The 23,506-nt window shown below is 36.5% G+C and overlaps 1 protein-coding gene across 1 annotated transcript in view; it reads left to right on the top strand.

The window, feature by feature from the left end:
• LOC139141933 (dynein axonemal heavy chain 5-like) overlaps positions 1 to 23,506 on the top strand; it is an 89,905-nt gene that overhangs the window by 13,687 nt on the left and 52,712 nt on the right. The window contains 20 exon segments of the mRNA XM_070711698.1: positions 1,590 to 1,679; positions 4,137 to 4,229; positions 8,475 to 8,507; positions 9,059 to 9,121; positions 9,551 to 9,650; positions 9,953 to 10,191; positions 10,601 to 10,781; positions 11,479 to 11,738; positions 12,260 to 12,358; positions 13,273 to 13,574; positions 14,270 to 14,471; positions 15,457 to 15,552; positions 15,974 to 16,237; positions 16,720 to 16,785; positions 17,261 to 17,490; positions 18,326 to 18,477; positions 19,689 to 19,896; positions 20,210 to 20,424; positions 21,322 to 21,584; positions 22,500 to 22,559. Coding sequence (XP_070567799.1) covers positions 1,590 to 1,679; positions 4,137 to 4,229; positions 8,475 to 8,507; positions 9,059 to 9,121; positions 9,551 to 9,650; positions 9,953 to 10,191; positions 10,601 to 10,781; positions 11,479 to 11,738; positions 12,260 to 12,358; positions 13,273 to 13,574; positions 14,270 to 14,471; positions 15,457 to 15,552; positions 15,974 to 16,237; positions 16,720 to 16,785; positions 17,261 to 17,490; positions 18,326 to 18,477; positions 19,689 to 19,896; positions 20,210 to 20,424; positions 21,322 to 21,584; positions 22,500 to 22,559 — 3,216 coding nt within the window.

Below are 23,506 nucleotides of genomic sequence, written 5' to 3'. Positions count from 1 at the left end.
AAGCTGTCAAGAATCGGCAAATCAAAGCAGTCTATGAAAACGATCGCCACAGTCCATAAAATTTACAGTTTTATAACACTGTGTAGCATTATACAGTATGTCTTTTCAGATGCAAATATCACTATCTGTTGCCAGGGTTACTGCATATATTTAAAAATAGCTGAAACTTAATTGGGTCCCCAGACAGAGTAGCATTGCTTTTGATTTATTAATGAAGTTTTGGTGAAGATGGGTTTCGTATTTCTCTTTTTCCAGGAGCCTCCAATTTTAAACATCAAGCAATAAGATTATTTCTCCACTCAGGGGGAGAAATAACATATTGAACTGTACATGTGTAAAACGAACTGAAATATTTATTTGCAACCAGCTGATTAAACTCTAAATCGGTTGAAAAATATTAATTTTTTACTTTTGAATGTAGTCCGACAAAGCACTTAAAAAAATTCATCTCTTCCATATGATATCATATCTTCACTTTTCAAAAAAGAGTGAATTTTCATAGAAGGATTTTTTCATTATATTGTGTATCAAGGTCCAAATCTCATAGGAAGTCTCTCAGAAGAAATGTTTAGTTGCAGCTGTCCGAGCTATTAAATATTTTAAACTCTACATCGATTTCTTCCTCTCTGGGTAATAAATTTCTCATATTAATGTAAAGTTGATAGTTTCTGTATGCGGTATTCCGTTGTCTGCTTCCTTTCAACTTCCGAAATGATAGAAAAAACATACATTGTGGATTTCAGCGAGATTTCCTTGTCTTTGTGTGGGAGGAAGACACTCTGCAATCCCTAGGGTTCTCAGCTAGATAGAAGCCATCCAGGCTCCAATTGACTCGGCCATCGTCTCAGTGTTGCCGTAAAATGCGGAGCGCTGAGGGTGCGTCTAACGAGCATGGCTGCTTTTCGAGATCATAGGGCAAAGAATTCCTGTTTTGCGAAGGTTGTACAGATAGCTATGAGCGTACAGGTATCATTTGACGTGTGTTCCACCGTGTACACCCTTTCACATAATTCATCTCCTACATCTATCCCTGTAGATGCCTGCGGCTAGCGGTTATATTCCCCAATATCCATGCAGTTTCAATGAGAATGTTTCAAGTCTTCCCATAACAATCCTTTTCATATCTGACATTCATTTAATACTACTTTTATTCCGTATGCAGCTCTAAATATAGTTAACCTTTTCTATTCTCATATTTTTTCGAGAACAGCTGAGCATGCATTCAGATTTAATTGTAACATCTTGAAGACATCTTCCTTTGTTTCAGGTTGGTAGAGTGATCTGCAGAATCTGGTAATTGTAGCTGTGCTTTAAAAGGCCATAATTAGCATGTCTTTTTATATCAGAAGCTGCTATACAGTTACCTTTCAGTGTCATGTTGTAAAAGTATTATTTGGAAGCTCAGAATTGAATTTCTGGCTGAAATTATTGTTCAAGGCGACAATTCTGTCACAAAAATAATTTCTTTTTGTGCGATGGTATGCTGGTTTAGTTCCAGGAAGCCATTTACATCTACTAATTTGTTTTCTCATCCAGCTTTCATTAAAATGCTTATTAATGCTGATTAACTTTGATCATGCTTGCGGTAGGTTCCAGCTAAAATGCCAAAACGTCGAAGACAGAAAATTGCTTTGAAACCTATTGCTGGTGGAGGAGCAGGCGGTCTCTGGCAACGTCTAGTAGGTGGCAAAAGAAAACATTTGATCAAATCCTTTTCCGATGATATTGTGAAAAATCTAACACTAAAAAAATGAGTCAAAGTTCTGAGCAGTAATTGTACAAGTTGTTTGTTTTCTGCCATTTTCTGTTTGTTAGCTGCATTTTTAGTTGCTATGGTGATGTGGAAAAACTACAAACATAAGTATACTTTTAGAAGACCACGTAGCTGAATGTGAAAAATTTTCCAATGGTATTTTATGACCCAAAATGCAAAGTTCTTATCAGCCTAACACTTTGATATTTTTCCTGCTTATTTATAATGGAACATCCTCCTATTCATAAATTATGTAACATACATATGACAATATGTGTCTGCCCCAGATGCAGATAGTTTAAACCATCCTTGGATATAATCCAGAGTTCTCCGCTAAGCCATGGTGCATCTTTGCTCTGAGTATTAATCATTCTTCATTCACGGTGGATTACAATGATGCATGCTGTAAGACTCTTCTATAATGCATGAATTTTCTTCTCACCATCATATTTTCTTCTGCTATCCATCATGTTAAAAACTCGCCATTCTAGGTGAAAATCCCATCTGCTTTCCATCATCCATATATATGTTAAGGCAATGTTTGGAAAACCTTGATATCTGTCATCAACTATGTCCAAATGCTGCTTAATACATACAAATTCGTAGGAGTAATTGCTCTTATAAATTTAGCAAGTTCTAAAATTTTCAAAAAGCCTGAATCAAACTTACCGTATCATTTTTAAATGTCTATGCAGACGCTTAATGAACTAACTCAGCTAGCTGCCAATCTTTGAAATCTTGCTGTGGTAATTGCTCTGATAGCTTTAATTATCACACCTAGCATTCTGAATTACCAGCAAGATAATACATTTTGAAATTACTGTATTAAAAATTGTTGTCTAACCAACCGCATACAAATTATCACTTGGGCCATAATTCTTATGTGTCTGTAGACCACTAGAATTTAATAGTCCACAGTTTAAATTACATAGTTCTTACTGTAATAATACCTTGACATTTAAAGTCAAACTATTTTGCTCATACTTTCTGTAAAGACGCTTTAAAATATTCTCATTTATGATCAAGAATGGAAATTAAGGGGCACTGTGCAAATTTTTGAAAAGAAAAGCAAAATTGTGTGATCACAATTCCGCTGGTATTCGAATTTAGTAACTTGGCTACCACTTTCTATTTTAAATCGAAATTTTGATTTTTTTTTAATAATTACGGTAATTGACACACAACATGAAGTTTCCTCAACAGGTTTTTTAAAATCAGTCCACACTTGTTCAAGACCTGAAAAACAATTGCAAAAATTTTTTAGTTCGACTCATTATCCCTCAAGCCAGTTCTGTTCAGGAACGAGAAATTTTAATAAATGTTTGCCAAATAATGGAGGCAGGATTACACTGACATAGAAGGACAGCAGTATAGAATAACATGGTGGATGACTTTTCAACCTGTCTTTTCATTTTTCAGGTTTTCATTTCAACATTTTCTATTGTGGTGCTGGTGTAAAGAGAAGCATATTATTAATCCACCATTTTGAAATCTGACATTGTAACAGGACCTGACGGGAACACTCAACCGACTTATTCCTGTATAAAGACATGGGCCTCTATGTTAACATTTACATTAACCCAAGAACATTTTTCCTTTCATAGATTTATCCTAAAATTCAAGTCACCATGTTGATAATGTGCTAGGATTATTGTATATTTGTTGTTGTTGATTGTTGATTGTTTTGTCTGTTTTGTTTTGTTTCCATTATTGTTTTGTTTTTGTTTCCATTTTGTGTCCCCATACTATGCATGCAGTGCTTATACTATACATTCACAATCTGTAATCTTATAGCTTGTGTGGACTTCATATTTCACATTTCCTTTCCCACCTTCTTCATTTCACGTACTCATAATGCAATGAGGTGAAGGAGTTTGTTCGTGTGTACCTAACCTTAGAAATTTTTTTCTCCTGGGTTAAGTTATAATGGGTATCAATTTTCTGAGTGGTGGGGTGTAAACTGTTCTCGAATATTTACTCTTTTTCATCTTTAGAGGGCTCTTGAAATGTTCTCGGTCACATCAGTGTTCAGATTATGAAGAAGCAAAACACCACATTTCATTCTAGTTGACGACAAAGTCATACATGGTTTTTCTAGATGGTTGATTTTAAGATAAAACTTTAGATTCTCTCTGGTCATCAAAATCTGGTAAGACATACATGTATAGGGAACAGAAAATGATAAAGCAAATCAAAAATCTTTTGTATTGTACAAGTAGAGTAATAAATTCAATCTAAAATGAAAATAAATAAGGACTGTAGGATGGGGCAAATATAAGTGACTGTTACATGTAGGAAGAAATCCAGATAGTGATGTAGTATGTCGTAAACAATAATTGCCTCACAAAGTTTGGTTTTTTTTCCACTTCATTTCACATTACAGTCGGTAGCGAAGAAAAATGTAGTGTTGTCCGGAGAGGCCATGAAGGAGATGGCCAAACAGGCCAAGGCCAACAGAGATGAAAGAAGAACTCAGGTTGGTATAAACCCACTATAAAGGTTCAATAGCTGTATCATCTGATGCATTTACCGTTATTTTAATTGCTATGTAAAATACAGTTATTTTACATCAAGTCAAAATGTGACACAGTTTGTATGTGTGAAATAACATTTTTGTTGACGACTTAATGTCAGTCCAAAAAAGAGATAATTTTCTAGCAATGATGATACATATATTGTACACAATATGCCATATTGTCAAAGTTTATAAAAGGTTATTTAAGCAATAAAGCACACCCAGCGAGAGTATACCACGAGATTTTGGCCAGTTCACAACATATATGCACGAGTGATAGCAAGTGCATATATGTCGTGAACTGGTCAAAATCGAGTGGTATACCGTTGCTGGGTGTGATTTATTGCTATTATATCATAACAGTATATTGAAATTCTGGCGTGGAACGTCAAAAACCGATTTTTGCTCAAGTAGAGAGCTCGCACGTATGCCAGCCGTGGTATATCGCCAATATACCGCGGTTCTTTTCACGTCTCGACCAATCAGATCACTGTGTTTGCGCCATCAATATACTGGTATGATATAATACCCAATATTACATGTTCCCATGTTGTATCAGCGTGAAAATAACATTATCAAATGTTACAGCTATTGATGTGTTAAAAATCACACGGCAAAGATGAAATTTTGTCAAGTATCAAGTAAACATTGGCAGGTTGGAAACATTGATATTTATCAACACTGTGTGAGTTAGGTGTTTATAGTCTGTTCAGTGCAGAGTAGCTTTGATAGCATGGGCAGATAGTAAGTGATATTGTACAATAATTATTGACTAGTCATTGCCATGTGTGAATTATCACAGCCGATGGAACCCAGAAAATCATTTGCTTTTATGATGTTATTTACATTACCAACACATGCATGCACTAAAAACTCTAGCTCCCCGTATTTTCTTCTGAGGGGCTTTTGATTGGTAGCATGTCGGATGAGAAATTATTCCTTGTAGTGTATTGCGTTAAGTTAAGCATTTTTATTGTTGAATCAAAGTATAATAAGGGCCCTGCTAAGATTGCTTTATATATAGCCATATCAGCACAGAGTACCGGTAAGCTCATTTTAAACATCGCAGTTTTTTTTCTATGTAATGCTGGAAGTCATATTTCAGGAATCTTTTGCCGACAACTGTCTGGAAATCCTGTTGCTAGGTATCGTGGGTGGCTTTGGTGAATCTAGAGCTGTGTTTCATTTACCCCATGGCTGTACTGATTATATTCCCTCAATACACTTCATCAGATTTTACTCATAAAATTCAAAGATTTACTGCCTCTCAACAAAACTAGCTTGTTAACTTTTTGAAAAAAGTTAATTGACGTTTTTTTCTAATAATAGAGTTTAGTTTCTCCTGTATGTTGAATTGGATAGAGCCAGACAGAAAGTACACAATGCTAGGAATATTGAATTTATTCAAATGTCTAGACCCTTAAAGGTATCATGAGCTTTCTGTAAAGAAGGCGATTACCTGTGAATCTCTCTTCCCTTATGACGTTCATCAAAGCCGTGAGAGCGTCAAAAGAAGTGTATCAAAAATTTTCATCCATACCAGTGGATGTTCGGTCAGTATCAATTGCTGTTTGAAAATCAGATTAAAATCTGTACCTTGAATTTTACGCTGTTGATGAATGTTGAAAATGTGACGAATTAAAAAATAATTATTCACATAGATGGATCACATTCACTGTCGAAAAGAAAGATTTTTAAACTTTTATGTAAATACCTACTTTTGATTGCATGCAGATGTAAAGAAAATATCATCCAGTGTTCACTATGAAAGGAAAGTGAAACGGCTTTTGAAAGGGAACAGATGTTTTTCCGTCCTTCAGGTGTAGCGATCTCCTTGGCAACCATTGTAAACATCAACCAGCATGGTTGCGTTCCTGGAGTGATTTTTGTTCCATTAGCCTTCATGGACATCAGTGTGAGTGATTGAATGTGGACTGGGTGCTCGACCACTCTAATGAAACCTGTCTGACAGAGAAAATATATCATCAGCTGAAAAGGGGGAAAACATCATTAGTACTACCTTGTTAAGAAAATGAATTCTGTAATCAGAATTGATTAATGAGTGTGCCTGGACGGCAGTCACAAAGTCAGCTATTTATAAGAATTTGATTGGCAGAAGCATGATTTCTCATCTTGTATCATTAGCATTTCCTTTAAAAATTGTAGACGAAAAAAGTTCGCAATCTGCATGAAAATTCACATTATTAAACTATGCGTGTCTAGACATAGTAGAACTCCGCGCTTACATTGGAGCTCGCACAATGTTTGTTCAAATGTTATCAAATTTCCTTCAACTTTGAAATATTTATGAAAACTGTCAAAGGTTTTACAGCTCTTTTGACAACTCACTTGTAAGCCGCCAATTGGCAACTGATGAAAGACATTAACTCCATATACAGCTACAACCCTGTAATGCACAATGCCACTGATGAAAAAAATATTTGATGTGAAAAAGTGAAGGAATTTTGAATATTTTTCTTTTTCCGTGATTTTTCACAAAAAGAAAATGTAAAAAAAATTGAGTGAGTGTGTTGTGAAGTTTGAAAATTTACCAAACAGGACAATGACCCATTAGGCAGTAACTGTACAGGGTAGATTGAAATTATTTCTTGATGCAGCTGTTTTGTGTGCAAAGCCACACGCTGAGAAATTCCCTTCCCCCTAAAAAGCACAATCTAATATGTTTTAAGAAGGAAAAAGCTATGAAAAAGAACAAAGCTAATGAGTTTAGCATTCATTAGCGACTAGTAAATACCCTTTTGCTAATAAATATTCTTGACAAAGTGAACAAAAAGTTCAGTCTTGCATGGTAACTGACAGTATCCTGTTTTCAGCTGTTTCATTAAACCTGCCAAATAGACCCCAAGTGATTTTGTTTTGCGTTGGGTGACAGGTGAAAAAAAAAAATTCACCCATTTGCCATCTTGACCAACTCCAGTCTCACAAGATTCCTCTCTACTGCTGGCTTACTGCTCAGTCCGCTGATCTGACAACATGACTCGGCGACTCAAGAAATCCTACTTACCCGAAGATAGCGGTTTAGTACTCCTCTTGTTTGAGAGTCAGTTCTAGTTACATGTAGTTTCAAGTCTCGCACCCCTCCCGTTTTTTCGTGAAAAAAAAATTGTGCCAAATTGATATTTTTTGAAGTGAGAGGGAAATATGGATGCGGCGGATGTTATATTGGAGACACCTGTAGATTATGATGAGGTTAGACCATTAACCGCAGAGTATAGTAACAACATGGCTATGGTAAGATCCATACATGTGTTATATTAGTTCAGTTGCTTTTCTGTGAAAGTTTAACCCTTTCACCCCCAGTTCCCTGTATACAGGTCCAAGATCACCATAGAAAACAATGGATTTGGGACAAACCATGGTGGTGAAAGGGTTAAAGGCCCAGAGGCTGTAACTATTGATGACTTTTTTCACTGTATTTGAGTTTACTGTACTGTCAGCTACAGTTTCTTGTTCTACTCCCAAAAGCATGTTGAGATACACAGTATTCAGCTTGTCAACTCAGCCTGTACATTTGTAAACTGCATTATTATCGTTGACAAGTGAATTCTGGTCCAGACTGGAATTCAAATGTGAACAATAACAGTGCATTTTACAGGTATAGATGCTGTGTTGACAAGCTAAATAGTAGGTATTTTAACATGCTTTGCGAAACAGTACAAGACCTTGCAATTGACATGCACAAAAATACTGAAAAAAATCATCAATAGTTACAGCTTCAACTCTCAGTCAAGCGGTGTAGAGTAATTATTTGACCATTCCACCATGAAACACAGTGTGTTGCTGTTTATGCTGTGGTAGCATGGTCATTACGTCATGACAAACACTCGTTACCCTCCCCTAGCAACTACAGGTACAATGTCATAAACAGGATGTTTTTAGAAACAACATATAATATATGAATGATCATATTTATAAAATTATTTGCATTACTAATTGATTTTTATCATTTAATTTGCTCATTAATGTCTGGGGTGTGTAAATTTTATGATGCTACCAAGATTTTCAACACAGCAGCTAGACAGTATCGTATTTCAAGAACAATGCTCTCCAGACAAATCTTTCATTCAATGCAGCACCCTTTACAAAAAATTACCGTTTGGCCTTTGATGAAAATGTGTGGACATGCAGTCCTTGAAAATGAAAGTCAATAATCATCTTATTGACTTTGTATTTGATTTCTTACAGATGGATGCAAGACATCAGTTCCTGTTTGATAAGGTAAGTTTATCATCAACACTCTCTACCGTTGTCTTCATTTTCTTCTTCCATGAAACGGTCCCTTTTGGTCCCCATGACAGCTATCAGTTCATTTAGGGTCGGTAGCTTCAACGTTTGATAATTAAGTCACTCTAGTTTTGTGTTTAATATCAACTACAGTTATTTGTTCTACGCCCCAAATCATATGGAGATACACAGTATTGAGCATGTCAAGACAGCCTGTACATATGTTCTCAAACTGCATCGTTATTATTGACAAGTGAATTCTAGTCAAGGCTAGAATTCAAATGTGAACAATAAAAGTGCATTTCACACTAAGTAGATCTATGCTGTGTTGACAAATTAAATTGTGGATGTTTCAACATACCTTAGGGAGTAGAACAAGAACTTGCAATCGACTTTTAATACAAAACAAAAATATTGAAAACTCAATCAAAAGTTACAGCTAATGGGCCTTAACCCCTGACCTATTTCCCATTTCCTCTATTTTATCCACATCGAACTCATCAACTGCAAACTGTAACCACATTGCTGTATTGTTTTGTCCACAGCTGGCTCACAGCATTGGCATTGAAGTAACACAAGTTGAAGATTTTCTCCTAGGAGACGACAAGGTACGGGGAGTGTATTCCATACAGTATTGCCAAGGGTCGATTATGATTTTTCTGAAACCATTTATCATGTGTATTTATATACTATACATGAAAATTTATAATTTATTGTACAATGACATATATCATTGAATGGTATGTATGTTATTTGTATTAAGAACGACTCATTTGCATCGTCAGAATTGTATGTTTTATATATTTTCAAGGTGATATAATCCTTTCACATTACTGAACCATTATTTCAACACATCATTTTCCTAGGGTCACAGCTAAAGAACTTGGATTGACAAAAGTCTAGATTTATTCTGTGTTGTGGTCTAGCTTTCGTAACAGTTAATACTTGTGCCAGGAAGAGTGAATACATTCCATTTACTTGGTATTAAATCTACATCAGTGTAGCTTATTTTATTTCTTTTATTTCTTTGTCTTCAGTTTGACCTGATTGAAGAGTTCTTTGCCGCTGATGGGCCACGTAAATTGATGTTTTACTATCAAGAGACAGCGGGACGAGAAGCCATGATTTCAAGAACAGGTGAGAATCAAGCATGATTACATGATGTATCATACCCACTGGGTGTCTTGGTGTCCATCTCAGTAATTTACCAATCACCAGCCTGTATTTTGATCATGTGAACACTATCAGCCAACCACAGTTAATCAATCAGTCATTTGATTTACATGATTCTGTCAAGTGACATGATTCGATAATCGATCAACCTTTAAACCAATAATCAGTTTGTATGATGTATTTCCATATCAATTTGCTTGAAATTTTATCAAATTAGTTAATCAATTTGCTAATTATTGATTGATTGCTTTATCCTCCGATTGCAGAAACATCCAGTGTTGGCAACGCACCCATGCAAAAGAGGCTTTTCCTGACCACGGGATCCTCTGAAGGTCTCAATGGCATGTGCTACTTCTTTATCCGGACTACGAACAAGGCCATTCAGATACAGAACATCGCGCAAGACATCAACTTTGGATACATCGACGCCACCAACGGCAGGATTCTGCAAGGATGCGAGAAGTATCTCTCCGGCATCATTGTCCCTGCCATCAAGGCAATGGATGTGAGTAAAGTAAAACAATTAAAACACCATAAAAATGGGTTATTCCTTGTTTTATAGAGAAATAGTGAAATATTGACAATCACTCTGTCATTTGTCTTTCAAAAGATGCCGCATCATGCACCCATGTGGTAGCTTAATTGAAAGCTGTTCGTGATTATGTCATCTGTCTTAACATGAAGTCAGTATGTCATTTGTGTGTATGGAAACACGCCATCACCACATGATTCCTTCATTTGCAGTAGTTGTCTTGATTAAACATTAACAAAACTTAACCTGCTTGCCAGCATCTGTGTTGCTTCTGTTACTTTGGTGATTATTTTTTTCCAGTATAAGTAAAAGTTTAGTGAACAGCTTGTACGCTTGCAGGCTCCATCATACATTCTGTTTCTCTTAATCCTACCTTTTGCAGAGCTGGGGCAAACTGAGTAACAACGCCCAGATCGGAGACTTCTTGGAACAGTTGGACAAATTTGTTGCAAGTCTGAGCGGAGCTCGCACCAACATGGACGGTCGTGTGCAGTTATCTGAACACGAAAACTTGGAATCCTTGTTGGATGGGTTACGAACACCCAGCGACTACCAGTCAGCAGGTAAAGATATAGGCTCTTTGAAGTGGGTGGCTAGCATTCAGATGGGGTGTAACATATTCCTGACGGGTCATGGATAATAAAAACATACAAATGACATAGGAAACCCATTATGAACCCATTATGTTTAGTGGGAGTAAGTAGCTATATTTTGGTCATCAAGTGCAAATTTGCAACAACAACCGGTTAATGACACATCAACGTCATAGAAACCGTGTATAGATATAATTTTCTTAATCACTCCTCTCAGAGTTTGTTTCATAATATTTGTTGTTCAGGAGCCATCAGTGTAAACTTCAAACAACCTATTTCATCTACAATTTATCGTGTTTTTTGAAGTTCAAAGTATATTTTGCACTTTCAAACTTGTATTAGGGAAGGTTTTTAAGATTGAATGCAATGATTTCATTTGACTTTGGTATATTTTTATTCCTAAACGATGCAATGATCTCCAAATGTATATTTTTTCCTTCACTACAGCTTCTTATGAAGAATGTACATGTTAATGATACTTCACATAGATGTAGATAGAAAAATGTTGCTATTTTTATAATTTTACAATAATTTCCTATTGTATTTACAGTAATTTCCTATTGCATATTTTTTTGAAATGTCACTTACAGGTAGAGCCAACTACAGATAAATTATTTTGATCTAACTTTCAATTCGTACCTCTCATGTTTTGTCTGATCCATGGCAGCATCAAGTCCAGATACGGTTGAGAAGCTGGAGGAGTTGATTCTTGTGTGGTCCAAGCAGATAGAACAAGTATTGGCTGAGAGTGAACAGATGAGGAAAGAGGCTGATGACATTGGACCAGCTGCAGAGTTGGATCATTGGAAAAAGAGGACCGCTAAGTTTAACAGTCTGTTAGAACAGATCAAGAGCTCTCGTTGTAAGGCTGTGGTCGGCGTTCTGCACGCCGCAAAGTCCAAAGTGCTCAAGCATTGGAAAGAACTGGTGAGACCATTTTAGATTTTCTTTCTCTGTCCCTGGTTCATGCACCACAGAAATGTATAGATGTTCCAAAAGACATGTGGATAACTTAGTAACTTACAATATAAAGATTATAGAGATCCTTTTATTAATTTGCAAATGTCTGTATTCTCCCAACTAATGATGATGTCTCTATTGTACAAGGTAGGCTAAAAGTAAAGCAGAAATTATTTTGATTATTTTCAGCTCGTTACCATGAGTGACACGTATATTCTAGAAATAAATATTTGCATTTTAGATCTATAATGTATTTAATGAGATATTGAATTTTATGAAGATCAACCGTAGCTTGACCAGTCTAGAAAAATAGAATTATTGATAATTCACAATATTAAAACTGCTTTAGTGATCCAAGCAATATGCTCTGAATGAACATAAAACACACATTGCAGTTAAAATGTATGGGCTTGATACATTAAATTGAGTTTCTCACCAAATACATATAGTCACATAACAGATCTTGTTTGACTTCTTTTCAAATACAGGATGGTCGCATAACAGATGCAGCCAACGAAGCCAAGGACAACGTGAAATATCTCTACACATTGGATAAATTCTTTGGACCTCTAGTCAAAAGTGATCCTGTGAGTATCATTCTCATCTGAAATCAGTTTTGAAATTATTGCCTTTGATAAAACACTGAGATGGATGCGTAATTTCACACTTTTCTTATCCAGGTTTAGTATAATCTCTTCGTGTTTAGCAGATAAGGAAAATTAGGAAGTCTGAAAGGTTCAACAATGTGTGCAGAAATCAAGTTGATGTCTTTGAAAATTGTATTCTGCAAGTCCGTGTTCTGTTATTAAGAAATTAATAATAATTGATGTTTCCCTTATTCAGATGTTTATGTTTGAAAAACTGAAACAAAAGCAATTTGCTCTGTTTGGTTATCGGTTTAAATGGCTGTCAACATTATGACCACAAACAAAACTCAGTGTGATTAAGTGTAAACACTACTCTGTTTGATTAAATGTTGTAGACTTTTAATGAATTTCTCTTCTGCTTGGAGCCTTGTCAAAGGTTAAGCAAAGTGTCCAGTCTAATAATGATAATATTGATGCAAAAAACAAATATTTTAAAATGATATATGGTAGATTACAGGAAACAGCAATTGGTATACATACAGAGAAATCTTTCTTTCTGGACACCACTCTTTTAACCCTTTGAATGCTGTAATTTTTCCCACCAAAATTTTAGTGCAACATTACCAATGTTTGTGGATTTTTCTGTAATTGTTTGTATAATTTTGGACCAAATAGAAATAACTTTTCATTGGCTACAATTTTGATCATGGTTTTGGGAAAAATCTGGAAAAAAATGTCTGGATCTGAAAAATTTGTATGGGTTATATTTTGTAAAGACGACAAAAATTGACTTTGGCACTCAAGGGTAAAGGATGCCTGTTCTGTTCCATGTGTACAGTTTTCATTCTCAGAAGAGCTATGTTAAAATGATGTATTATAAATTGAAATGTTTTGTTTGATTGTTTAATATCCAGGCCACACTGGTGGATTTGTTACCAAGCTTGATGAACGCAATACGCATGATCTACAGTATCTCCCAATACTACAACACTTCCGAGCGCATGACCTCACTCTTTGTAAAAGTGACCAACCAGATGATCACCACCTGCAAGGCGTACATCCTGGACGGGGTGAGCAAGATCTGGGAGCATGAGAGACCAGAGCTGCTCAAGAGACTCAATCAGTGCATTTTCTTGAACGAGGAATACCAGAAGCACTTCCAGAAAACCAAAGAGAAGCTGAAGCAAAATCCAAACGAAAGACAGTTTGAATTTAGGTAAGAATCGAGGATACCTGAAGAGTGCTGGGCCATGCCTTTCCTCGTGAGAGCAGTCATGTTCCATTAGGGAACCCTCCCATAGCTTTGTGAAGCAGGTGAACCCCTTAGGGTTGTATAGATTTGTAAAGTTGTTGAGTATATGCCAAGTGTCTCTCAGTCTTGTCAAAGATTGTAGCAGATTTCAACTTGTGAAGAATGGTAGAATTATCAGAACTAGATATATAATATACCTGCATTGAGGTAAATCAGAGAACTGCTTTAATTATTTCAGTCTGTGGCTTTTAAAACTACTTTGAATTTCTCAATATAAAACCATTTAGTGTGGATTCCTTTCATTGGAGACATAGTTCCAGTGAATATCAGAGATGTGTTCTGTAAACAAAATATATGTTCTGGGACCGTTATCCCCACACTTTCCCACTTACCCACTGGACATGTACCTAACTCTATCCGTAACCCCAGCCTAAAGTAGTAGGTGAGAAATGCAGAGGTTTATGTGTTCAGGGAGTGACTGCCCTCACACTCGAATTTGTCCACGTACTGATGTACTGATCTTCCAATGCTACACAACATCCATTTGTTTTGCTATAATATGATATTTTACATGAAGATCTATACTTCATATATGTCAGCCAGCATGTTTTACTCCCAAGACAAGCTACAATGACATCTGTATCGGTTTGGTTTTTCAGTGAGAACTACATCTTTGGCAAGTTTGATACCTTCTGCAAACGTCTTGAGCGTATTGCTGACATGGTGAACACCATGGAGAACCTGTCTGGTTTATCTGACATTAAGATAGAAGGAATAGAATCCATCAGTGTCAGATTCCAAGGCATTGTCGGCACTTACAAGAAGAAGAACTATGATGTACTGGACCACAGGAAGGGAGAGGTACAGTGAATTTTATCCTGCATGGAAAACTGTTTTCGAGTCCGGTCGCCAGGTGTATGGTTCTGGCTTCATAATGTGCATAATACTAAATTTTAGGCCAACGAATGTTTTCTGTTTAAAATGACTCATCAGTAAATTTGCTTACTTGTACACTGCTCATTAGTACAATTTGCAGAAATGGAAACAGAGCATTGGATGACACAGTGGGCCATTTTTGTGACCCCACATGACCTTACATCCATGTACTTCTTTTGATATGAAGTATGCCAATTTTCAACATTTTTCTGAGAGAAAAGTCTGAATTTTCAAACACATGAAATATACCAACAAAAATGCCAGGATGTAAAGTCACAAAGGGGGGTCATGCAATGTCTATTGTTGTGAGGCTCAATTAAGGTAGAACGCGCCTCAGGGACAGAAATTTGGGCGTCAAATTTTATCAATTTTCTTCTGATCTACCACTTGTGCGGGCTCATTTTGAAGCTCTTGGCGAAAGAAAAGTTTTCACTGTCTTAGTTTTTCGAAAATCGAAAATTTTATTTTTTCCCATAGAGTCAACACAGGGATGGCGGCCATTTTGATTTCAAATATCGAGAAATCGCAAGTTATTTGTCTCTCTAGTACCAACTTTGCACGGTGACCCCTGATTTTTATTCTTGCTTTGGTAAGAGTATGGCTGAAACTTCAATTTACGAAAGTTGGAGGAAAATTTTAGTCTTTCACTTTCGAGGTGCATATTACCTTAAATGCAATTGACAAAATAATAAAGAATCACAGCTTTAATTTTCATTATTCATTCATTCATATACTTCAGTCATGGAACAAGAAAGTGTTACTCACTTGCATTTTACAAATCCTGAGAACAACGGGCACATAAGACTTTATTCAGATTCAGAATTTTGTTGATTGTCTAATACCACTCAAACATAGGGTTCAAAAATCCCAACACTGACCTTCAGCTGTATCTTTTGTTTTCTTTCCACAGTTTGACCAGGATTATATAGAGTTCCGATCACAGATTGACAGTCTGCAGAACCAGTTGCAGAACTTTGTAGACTCTTGGTTTGAACGATCCCTATCTGTAAGTAAATTTACACAACTTTACTAAATAGTTGTGAAATAGTTGATGGAAAAACAAAAGGATAGGTTCTTTTGATTGTTGAGGGCAGTATTATCCCAAAAGTGTTGTTACCTGTGCTGTGCCTGAAAGTTATCACTGTAAATCCCAACAATGTTTATTCTGTCATGGTGGATTATCAGCATTCATACCAGCTAATTCCATATTTTTGCAATTACAGTATATAGCAAGCATGTCTTTGTTTTCTTCAGAAACCATTTTTGAAAGTGATTTTAAAGTTCCCGCTTTGCAACGTGACCTATCAAGTCTGAACAGTCTTATGCATGTAGTATTATATTTCAGCCAGGCAGACTTTTCTAATTTCATCACACAACTTTTCATTCAAAACTTGTGGCTAACAAAGTCAACCCTTCCCCATTGCCAGACTGAAAAAGCACTGGAACTCCTCAGCAAATTTGAGAGGATCAAGGGCTGCAACCTCAACCTGCATGAAAAATACATGAGAGTGTTGAGTAACTACGGGAAAGACCTGGAAACAGTGCGCAAGCTCTACCAGAAGTGCAAAGAAGATCCCCCATTACCGAGAAACATTCCACCAGTTGCCGGCAAGATCACCTGGGCTAGACAACTGTACAGGAAGATAGATGCCCCCATGAAAGTGTTCAAGAAGAAACAAGAAGTGCTCAGGGTAGGCATTGCCATGGTTACCACTTTATAGTACCCCTTAGCTTAATCCCCAGTATCCCAATACAGTTTGACTACCTAGGTCAGTGGTGTTACCCTATGTGTTGACTAACAGGTGGTCATGACGTAGGGAGGCAATAGGTTGTACTTTCGTGTGAAATGTAGCGAGAAAGTAAGGTCAGGTAAGATTGAAGAATGTGTGACCTGCACTTAGCGATTATACAAATCACTGTAATACTAGGGGGTCAAGATGCTTTATAAAGCCTAAGAATAAGTTGTTTTCACAATGAAGATTGGGCCCCAGGATTCTGCAGCTGTTCCTTCGGATGATAAAAAACTCAAGCATTCGCCGTTAACCTAAGCAGGATGTCAGCATTGTGGGATGTTTGAAAAATGTGTGTATAGAGAAGGTGTCACAAAGAGTGTACATTTCTTGTTGTACATGAAAGCTGATTTCATATTGTTTTATTGATTGATTGGTTTCAGACGCCAGAGGCCAAGAGAATAATCAAAAACTTCAACAAAATGGCTGCAGTTCTCATGGAGTTTGAGGTGAGCTACTATGTGAGATTGATGAGATCAAAGTCATTTAAAAAATGTCTGTAATCAAGATAAGAATTAAAGGTGTACAACTTTCAACAAAAAAGCTTACAATTTTATGTTAACCTTTGTATATTATCTTTTTCACCAAAATGACAGGAAATGCTTGGAAATGTGATTACAGAGTTCAGTATTTCTGTTCATAAACAACAGGCACTATCAGAGAGTGCAGTGAGATACAATAAGAACATATATTTGATAACATTTTTACCCTTCAACCATATTTTTTTAAGTTACAAAGAAAAGTGGAGGAAGAGTTGGGTGGTGGTAGTTATTGATGGTCACCGAATAAATGCCAGTCAAAGGGGATTTTTCATATTTTTCTGAAAATATTTAAACTTATTTACCCTCAAAGCATACTAATGGATTCACTACTTTGTTTTCCATGGGTATTTTTGTGACTGGTGTGTTTTTTGTCAACTGACAGATGCTTTACCATAGAGGCTGGTATCGGGCAGTGGAAACTGCCAAGTCTGGCATGAACTCCTCTCTCCTGGTCAGACACCCGGAGACGAAGGACCTCTTTGTCAACTTTGACCCCCAAATCCTGGAGCTGATTGCGGAGGCTAAATACCTGCGAAAGATGAACCTGGAGATACCTGAAGCTGCTGTGGTTATGTGTATGAAGGAAGATGAAATCAAACAAAACCATGTTGCGTAAGTAGAAGATTGCAATTAACACGCAGGTAGCTGAAACCTGTGTTAAGTACCTGTGTCGATTGTCTACTGCTTAGGGATCAACGGATGATGACTGTACACACACATGGCAAGCAAAATTTATTGCACTTGACCTCAAACTCCTCCTCCGTTCCCGACATAAAAGTTTTTAAGTGTGAAAACCTCATGACAAAAGTATTTGAACTTCCCCTGCAAATATTATGATACATTTGTGATATAAGATGTTTGGAGTTTACACAACTGATACATGTTTGCACAGCAGATATTTCAAAATGAAATCTGAACTGTGATTTAGTGGTGTGTACATATACAGTCTCCAAGGCATGACTGTGACATTCAGCTAGTTAGATTTAGCATGTGATAATGGAAACAGAGATAAAGCTGTTTGCTGTATACACAAAGAGTCATTTTGTCATCCAAGTGTTTTAATTTTGCAATGCTTTATATGGTTTTGTGACTCAGTGTCACCCTATTGTCTTTGTCCCATGGTGAACTATGAATCTATGAAATTTGCCCCGTTGAAATCAAGCAGTGAATTCATAAATGGAAACAAAGTTGCAGTCAATAGGGTTACTGGTACCTGTTTCACTACTATGTATATTTTTCTTGTTTTCAATCACCAAAATATTCTTTATATTGTAAAAATTCTATCAAATTCTCACAAAATTTTTTATATTCAGACTTGCCTAAACTGATCGTGATAGTCACGTTGCCAGGGTGTTGTGTAATTTTCATGACAATTGTTTGAAGTTCAAGACATACTCAGCATTTTTTCAAGTGTTTGAAACCGTTCATGTGTTTTTTTAAACTGCAGATTGGTTGAAGTGCTTAGTGAGTATGATCGGATTGTGGGCACTATTCCATCTGTATTGCTTCCGCTGATGAAGCCATACAGAGATAGGGTAGAAGACGCCCTCAAGCCTGGAATTACAGCTCTCAACTGGTCATCCCTTACAATTGACCAATGTAAGTAGCAACAACTGCTCTGCAACAAACTGTACACTTGTTACGGTTGAATGTGCGTCGGCGACAGATACTCGGACTCTCAAAACTTTTACAATATTCTTTTGGCCTACCACTTGCTGGGGGCTCATTTTGAAGCTTATGTAGTAAATAAAGTTCTCACCAGCTTGGTTTTTTGTGAAAATCAGGAATTTTATATTCCCCCCCCCCCCCAAATGAGACAACACAGGGATGGCGACCACTTTTCATGCAAAATATTGGTGACCCATGAATTCTCTTCTTTAATTTGAAAAAGAGGTTAAAAGTTTGCTCGAGGAAAGTTTGAGCAAAAGTTAAGGTCTTTAATTTTCGAGGCGTTGACTACCTACCTTAAGGTAATATGCACCTCGAAAGTGCAAGACTTAAACTCTTGCTCTAACTTTCCTCAAGGAATCTTTCAATCATTCTCTTTCAAAATCAAGAATAAAAATAGGGGTCACCGTGCAAATTTTGGTGCTAGAGAAACAAATAACCCAAGATTTACCGATATTAGAAATTCAAAATGGCCACCATCCCTGTGTTAACTCTATGGCGAAAAATAAAAATATTCGAATTTCTAAAACTAAGCCGTGTGAAAAGTTTTCTTTCACCAAGAGCTTTGAAATGAACCCCCACAAGTAGTATATCAGAAGAGAACTGTAAAAGTGTGAGAGTTCGAATGTCTGTCCCCGAGATGCGTTCTACCTTAAACTGACATATTTACCCTCTCAATATTCCAAATGCATACTGTAAACAATCACATAGACACTCTTTGCAAAGGGTGTACTTTGAGTTTTGTCCGTGTCACAACAGTTTTACTGTGTATGGTCCCAGTTTCCTTCCAGTTCCAGTAAACTGTACTCTACATATTTTGTTCATAAACAGAACAGAAATAAAATTGTTTTCAACAGCGTGAAAAACAGTTTTGGAAAAGTCTTAATTCAAATATAAGACTTTGTAATACATCAGTGATAGTGTATTGCATTCTGCATGTACTCTCTGTGGAAGTATTTTATTACATATAATAGTGATAATTAAAAGTTCCAACAAAGGTACATGGACATGTTACAGTATTAGTATTGAAGGGTCAAATACACATTTTTGACCACCTCCAACATTCTCAAACAACATTTATGCAAAAGTGCAATTGGCAGCAACTTAATTCACTTTTTCTTTTTCTTTTTTTTCCCAAACAGACATTGTCAATATTTACAAAGAAATGGGATTCCTGCAGAGGCTCATCAAGCAAGTTGCTGATCTCCTGGACTGTCGTATTGAAGCTGTACTGCAAGACATGTCCACAACACCACTTTGTGACCTGCCGGAACACGACCCCATCACGTGTGCTGAGTTCCTGTCCCTGACAGAGGCGGCAGTCAGTGAAGCTTCAGAACAGCTGGCCAGGTGAGTGTCATCTGCTCAGTGACCTTTGCCCTTTAAGAAGTTGTGAAATGTGAAAGGTCGAGCTGTAAGTGAAGAAAACAGCAGAGTGATCAAAACTTTCCGGAATTGAAATTAAAGGAAAATTCACTAAATGTGTCCACAAAACAGAATAACTTGATAAGATATGCTTAACAAACATTCTGATAAAGTATCCTTAAAAAAATGTGAGAAAATGAACTTTTGTCTCTGTTTTGCAATATGTAAGTCTACATTGCTGCTAAACACAGTGGCAGAACCAATAAACCAAGCCTCTCTCTCTCTTTCTACACGGCAGACAAAGCAAAGCCGTTGAGGGCGCTGTGCAGGAACTGGTGGACACCCTGAAGAGCCACCTGAAGGAGAATGAGAAAGAAGGCCTGTACGGAAGCTACGCCTGTGTCCATCCGGACTCCAGACACAAAAAACAACGCTGCCTTGAATGTCTTGCTTGCAGCTACAACATTATGCTGACAACATTTAGTCAGAGAAACACTGACGCTCTGATAAAATGTGAGTCTGCACAATGTGTGGGATGACAAAGTTTTCAACTCTATCTGTCTGTCTGTCTGTCTGTCTGTCTGTCTGTCTGTCCGAAGTCATCACTTCCAACAGCTTCAGTCCATGTGTCATTGCAGTGTTTTTCCTATGTGCTGTCTGCATAGTACATTAAACACGTTATTCATTGCAATAGCATTGAACATTCCATGTGGCTGTTGGTGTGTGTGTGACTCATCGTCCTCTTTATTCCACAGAACTGAATATTAACCCACTCTGTTGTCCTTGGTTTCTTGAAAAAGAAAATGTTGGAGATTCTGGTTTTCAAAAGGCGCTTTACTTTATTAACAATGAACCCAAACTTGTTATAATTTCATGGAGTGATTCACGATATACCAAAAGCATCTTGAAAAAAAAGAAGCAAACTTCGACTCAATTGTGTTTGTTTCATGAAGCTTATGTTTCATGAAGCTTAGAGGCTAAAGTTACTGTTTCGATGTTGTCTTGGAAAAACAAGCTCTTGACTCAAATTATGTCAATCATGATGCATGTCATTTATAATATCTCTGTACTTCACTGTATTCTGGATGTTTGTAGTTTGATAAAACAGCCACAGGCTGAAAGCTTGTTTTGATGATCAATGTTTCAAGGATCCGACGAGTGCAGCACAACCAACTTCACAAATAATTCAGAACTCATGAAAACAATGCTTGGAGACAGTGACTATGTGTCACTTTAACTCTTTGAACTTTGACCTCCAATTTGACCTCTGACATGCAGAGATTTACAGCTCTGATATGTCTTGACTTTGCTCTAATTTTAGTATTTTTTGATCTGTCATACTTTTTAAATGCTGCATCTATTCCAATCTTGTTTGAAAGAAGTCTCCACCATGCTCTGTTTCCTATGCAGGCACACGACTGTCTCTAGACACCATCAAACGCCGGGTACAGTCCGTCAACAACAAGTACACAAGGAGCAATGAGAAACAGGAGGAATCCAAGGTGCCGCTTTTCAAAGCAGACATCGTCTTGGCCATTCCGTCAGTCGTCATGAGACCCAGTCTGGAGGACATCCAACAGAGTCTGAACAAAGCTGTTCAGACCATCCTGAAAATGGCACAGAATATCCCGCTATGGGAACACACTGTCACCATTCAAAAAGCCTTGCAAAAGGTAAAGCCATACATCTCTATTTCTTTGCCTGTATATCTATATTTATAGCAACTCAAGATTCATATAAGGATCTCAATAACAATACCTGTAGTATCAATATTGAAAGGAATTTCATTCCAGTTATTATGCCATAGTGAAATTCCATTTTAGTCTGCGGTCTTATTTAAAATGTTCATATGTTGGTAAAGATTTTTTTATCCTCAAAATATGCAACAAATTCAATATAGACTTTGTATGAACATTTCCAAAATTATGAAACAACTGTACTAGGAATTTGTGCCATAGAAATTAGAGCATTTCACGTTGCAGCTGATGTGAACATCATTCGGTGGTGGAAAGAAACATTCTGGTAGTAACATAATGCTGTATGTGTATACATTACCTTTAACCATTCAGTATATTATAATACCATTGGGGACAAAATTCACCCTCTGTACTGGAAAACGAGAATGAAAAAATTTCAGTGTGTGAATTGATGATGACAACTGGTTAATGAACTGACTTATGAGTGTATTGCAGCAAACTGACCTGGTTCATCAGTGAGAGCAGAATACCAGGTATTCACAGATAGATGAATGACACATTTCTTAAGCTCCTAACAACAACCTGAAAACAACAATGTTCGAAAAAAAATATGTTACTAATTTTTTTATTTCAGACGGTCTCTAGCCCCATTGACCTTTCTTTCCCGATAGCACTATTTGCATGATTTGGTCCAACACACTGAAATATTAGCATGTTGTATAATGTGTAATAAGTGTCATATTTTCACATGCTCCCTATTGTGCAAATTTCAGCATTTGTCCAAATTTCATGATAAGTTTTAGCACAGGGGGGATATATCTGCTCCGCAAAAATGCTTTTATAAGAAAAAGCAATTGTTTTGAGGCTGTGGTCATTCACATGTATTCATAGGAGTACAAGGTAGCAGCCAGCTTGCATAGTAAAGGCGTAAAGATACACGCTTCAGTATGGGTAAGAATGCATAGAAGAAAAAGTCACTAACATTTGTGTTTCAATTTTTCCCATATATGCATTGGGTTCGCAATCTTCAACTACTTTAGCCTGTTATCGATGTGAAGGTGTGTAAACGGAGATCAAAAATGGGTGAAATTTGGTTTTGTAAATCTCATCATATAAAATAATTTGTGTTGTGGTATTATACACATTTCATTGTTTGTCACTGTTTAAAAACGTAACATTACTCAATACATAAAGCACCTTCATGTAAATGCAGTATTTAAGTTGCACCATGCAATAAGCTGACTTCATATCTCATCTCTGTGATGTCATCATGTCATGAACATGTAATAAAGTGGTTTTTAAATCATTTTAGATGCATTTTTCCACATTTTGGAAATGTAAAACCTGGGGAAATCCATCATTAATGTTGCCATTTTCCTGATAATGCTTATTCTTGATTGTCCATAATTGGGAATATTTCAGCAATGTTAATGGTAATCACGTGTAGAGAAATTACTATGTGAATGTAAAATGAACACAGCGTAAAGAAGCCTTTAAATTTTATGCAAATTTTAATGAGCTACTTTACATAATTATCTTTGATCACATTGCCATTTAATTTTTAGACATGTTAAGAAATAACAGCTTTGTTAATAGGTAAAGTTTCCGTCGTCTTATTCATGAGAATCAAAATTTAATCTTTCCCAATAAACTTCACATAGGGAATATCATTTAATTTTAGTCAGATCTGTTTCTCTAATTCTAAACTGAGCATTGACACCTAAGATTTAATCTTGATTATGACTGAAGATATGTTTTAGTCTCACCAATTTCTGATACATTTCCTTTGACTGAATTTGCTAAGTATCAGAGCAGAGAAAACTACAATCTGACCAAGATATCTTTAGTTTTCAGAAGATATTTCAGTTTTGTCATTTATATTTTTCTTACTTGTGTGA

Source organism: Ptychodera flava, chromosome 10, assembly GCF_041260155.1.
Source record: "Ptychodera flava strain L36383 chromosome 10, AS_Pfla_20210202, whole genome shotgun sequence".
Classification (NCBI taxonomy): Eukaryota; Metazoa; Hemichordata; class Enteropneusta; family Ptychoderidae; genus Ptychodera; species Ptychodera flava.
The sequence above is the reverse complement of the archived record's forward strand: the minus strand, read 5'-3'. Positions and strand labels throughout refer to the sequence as shown.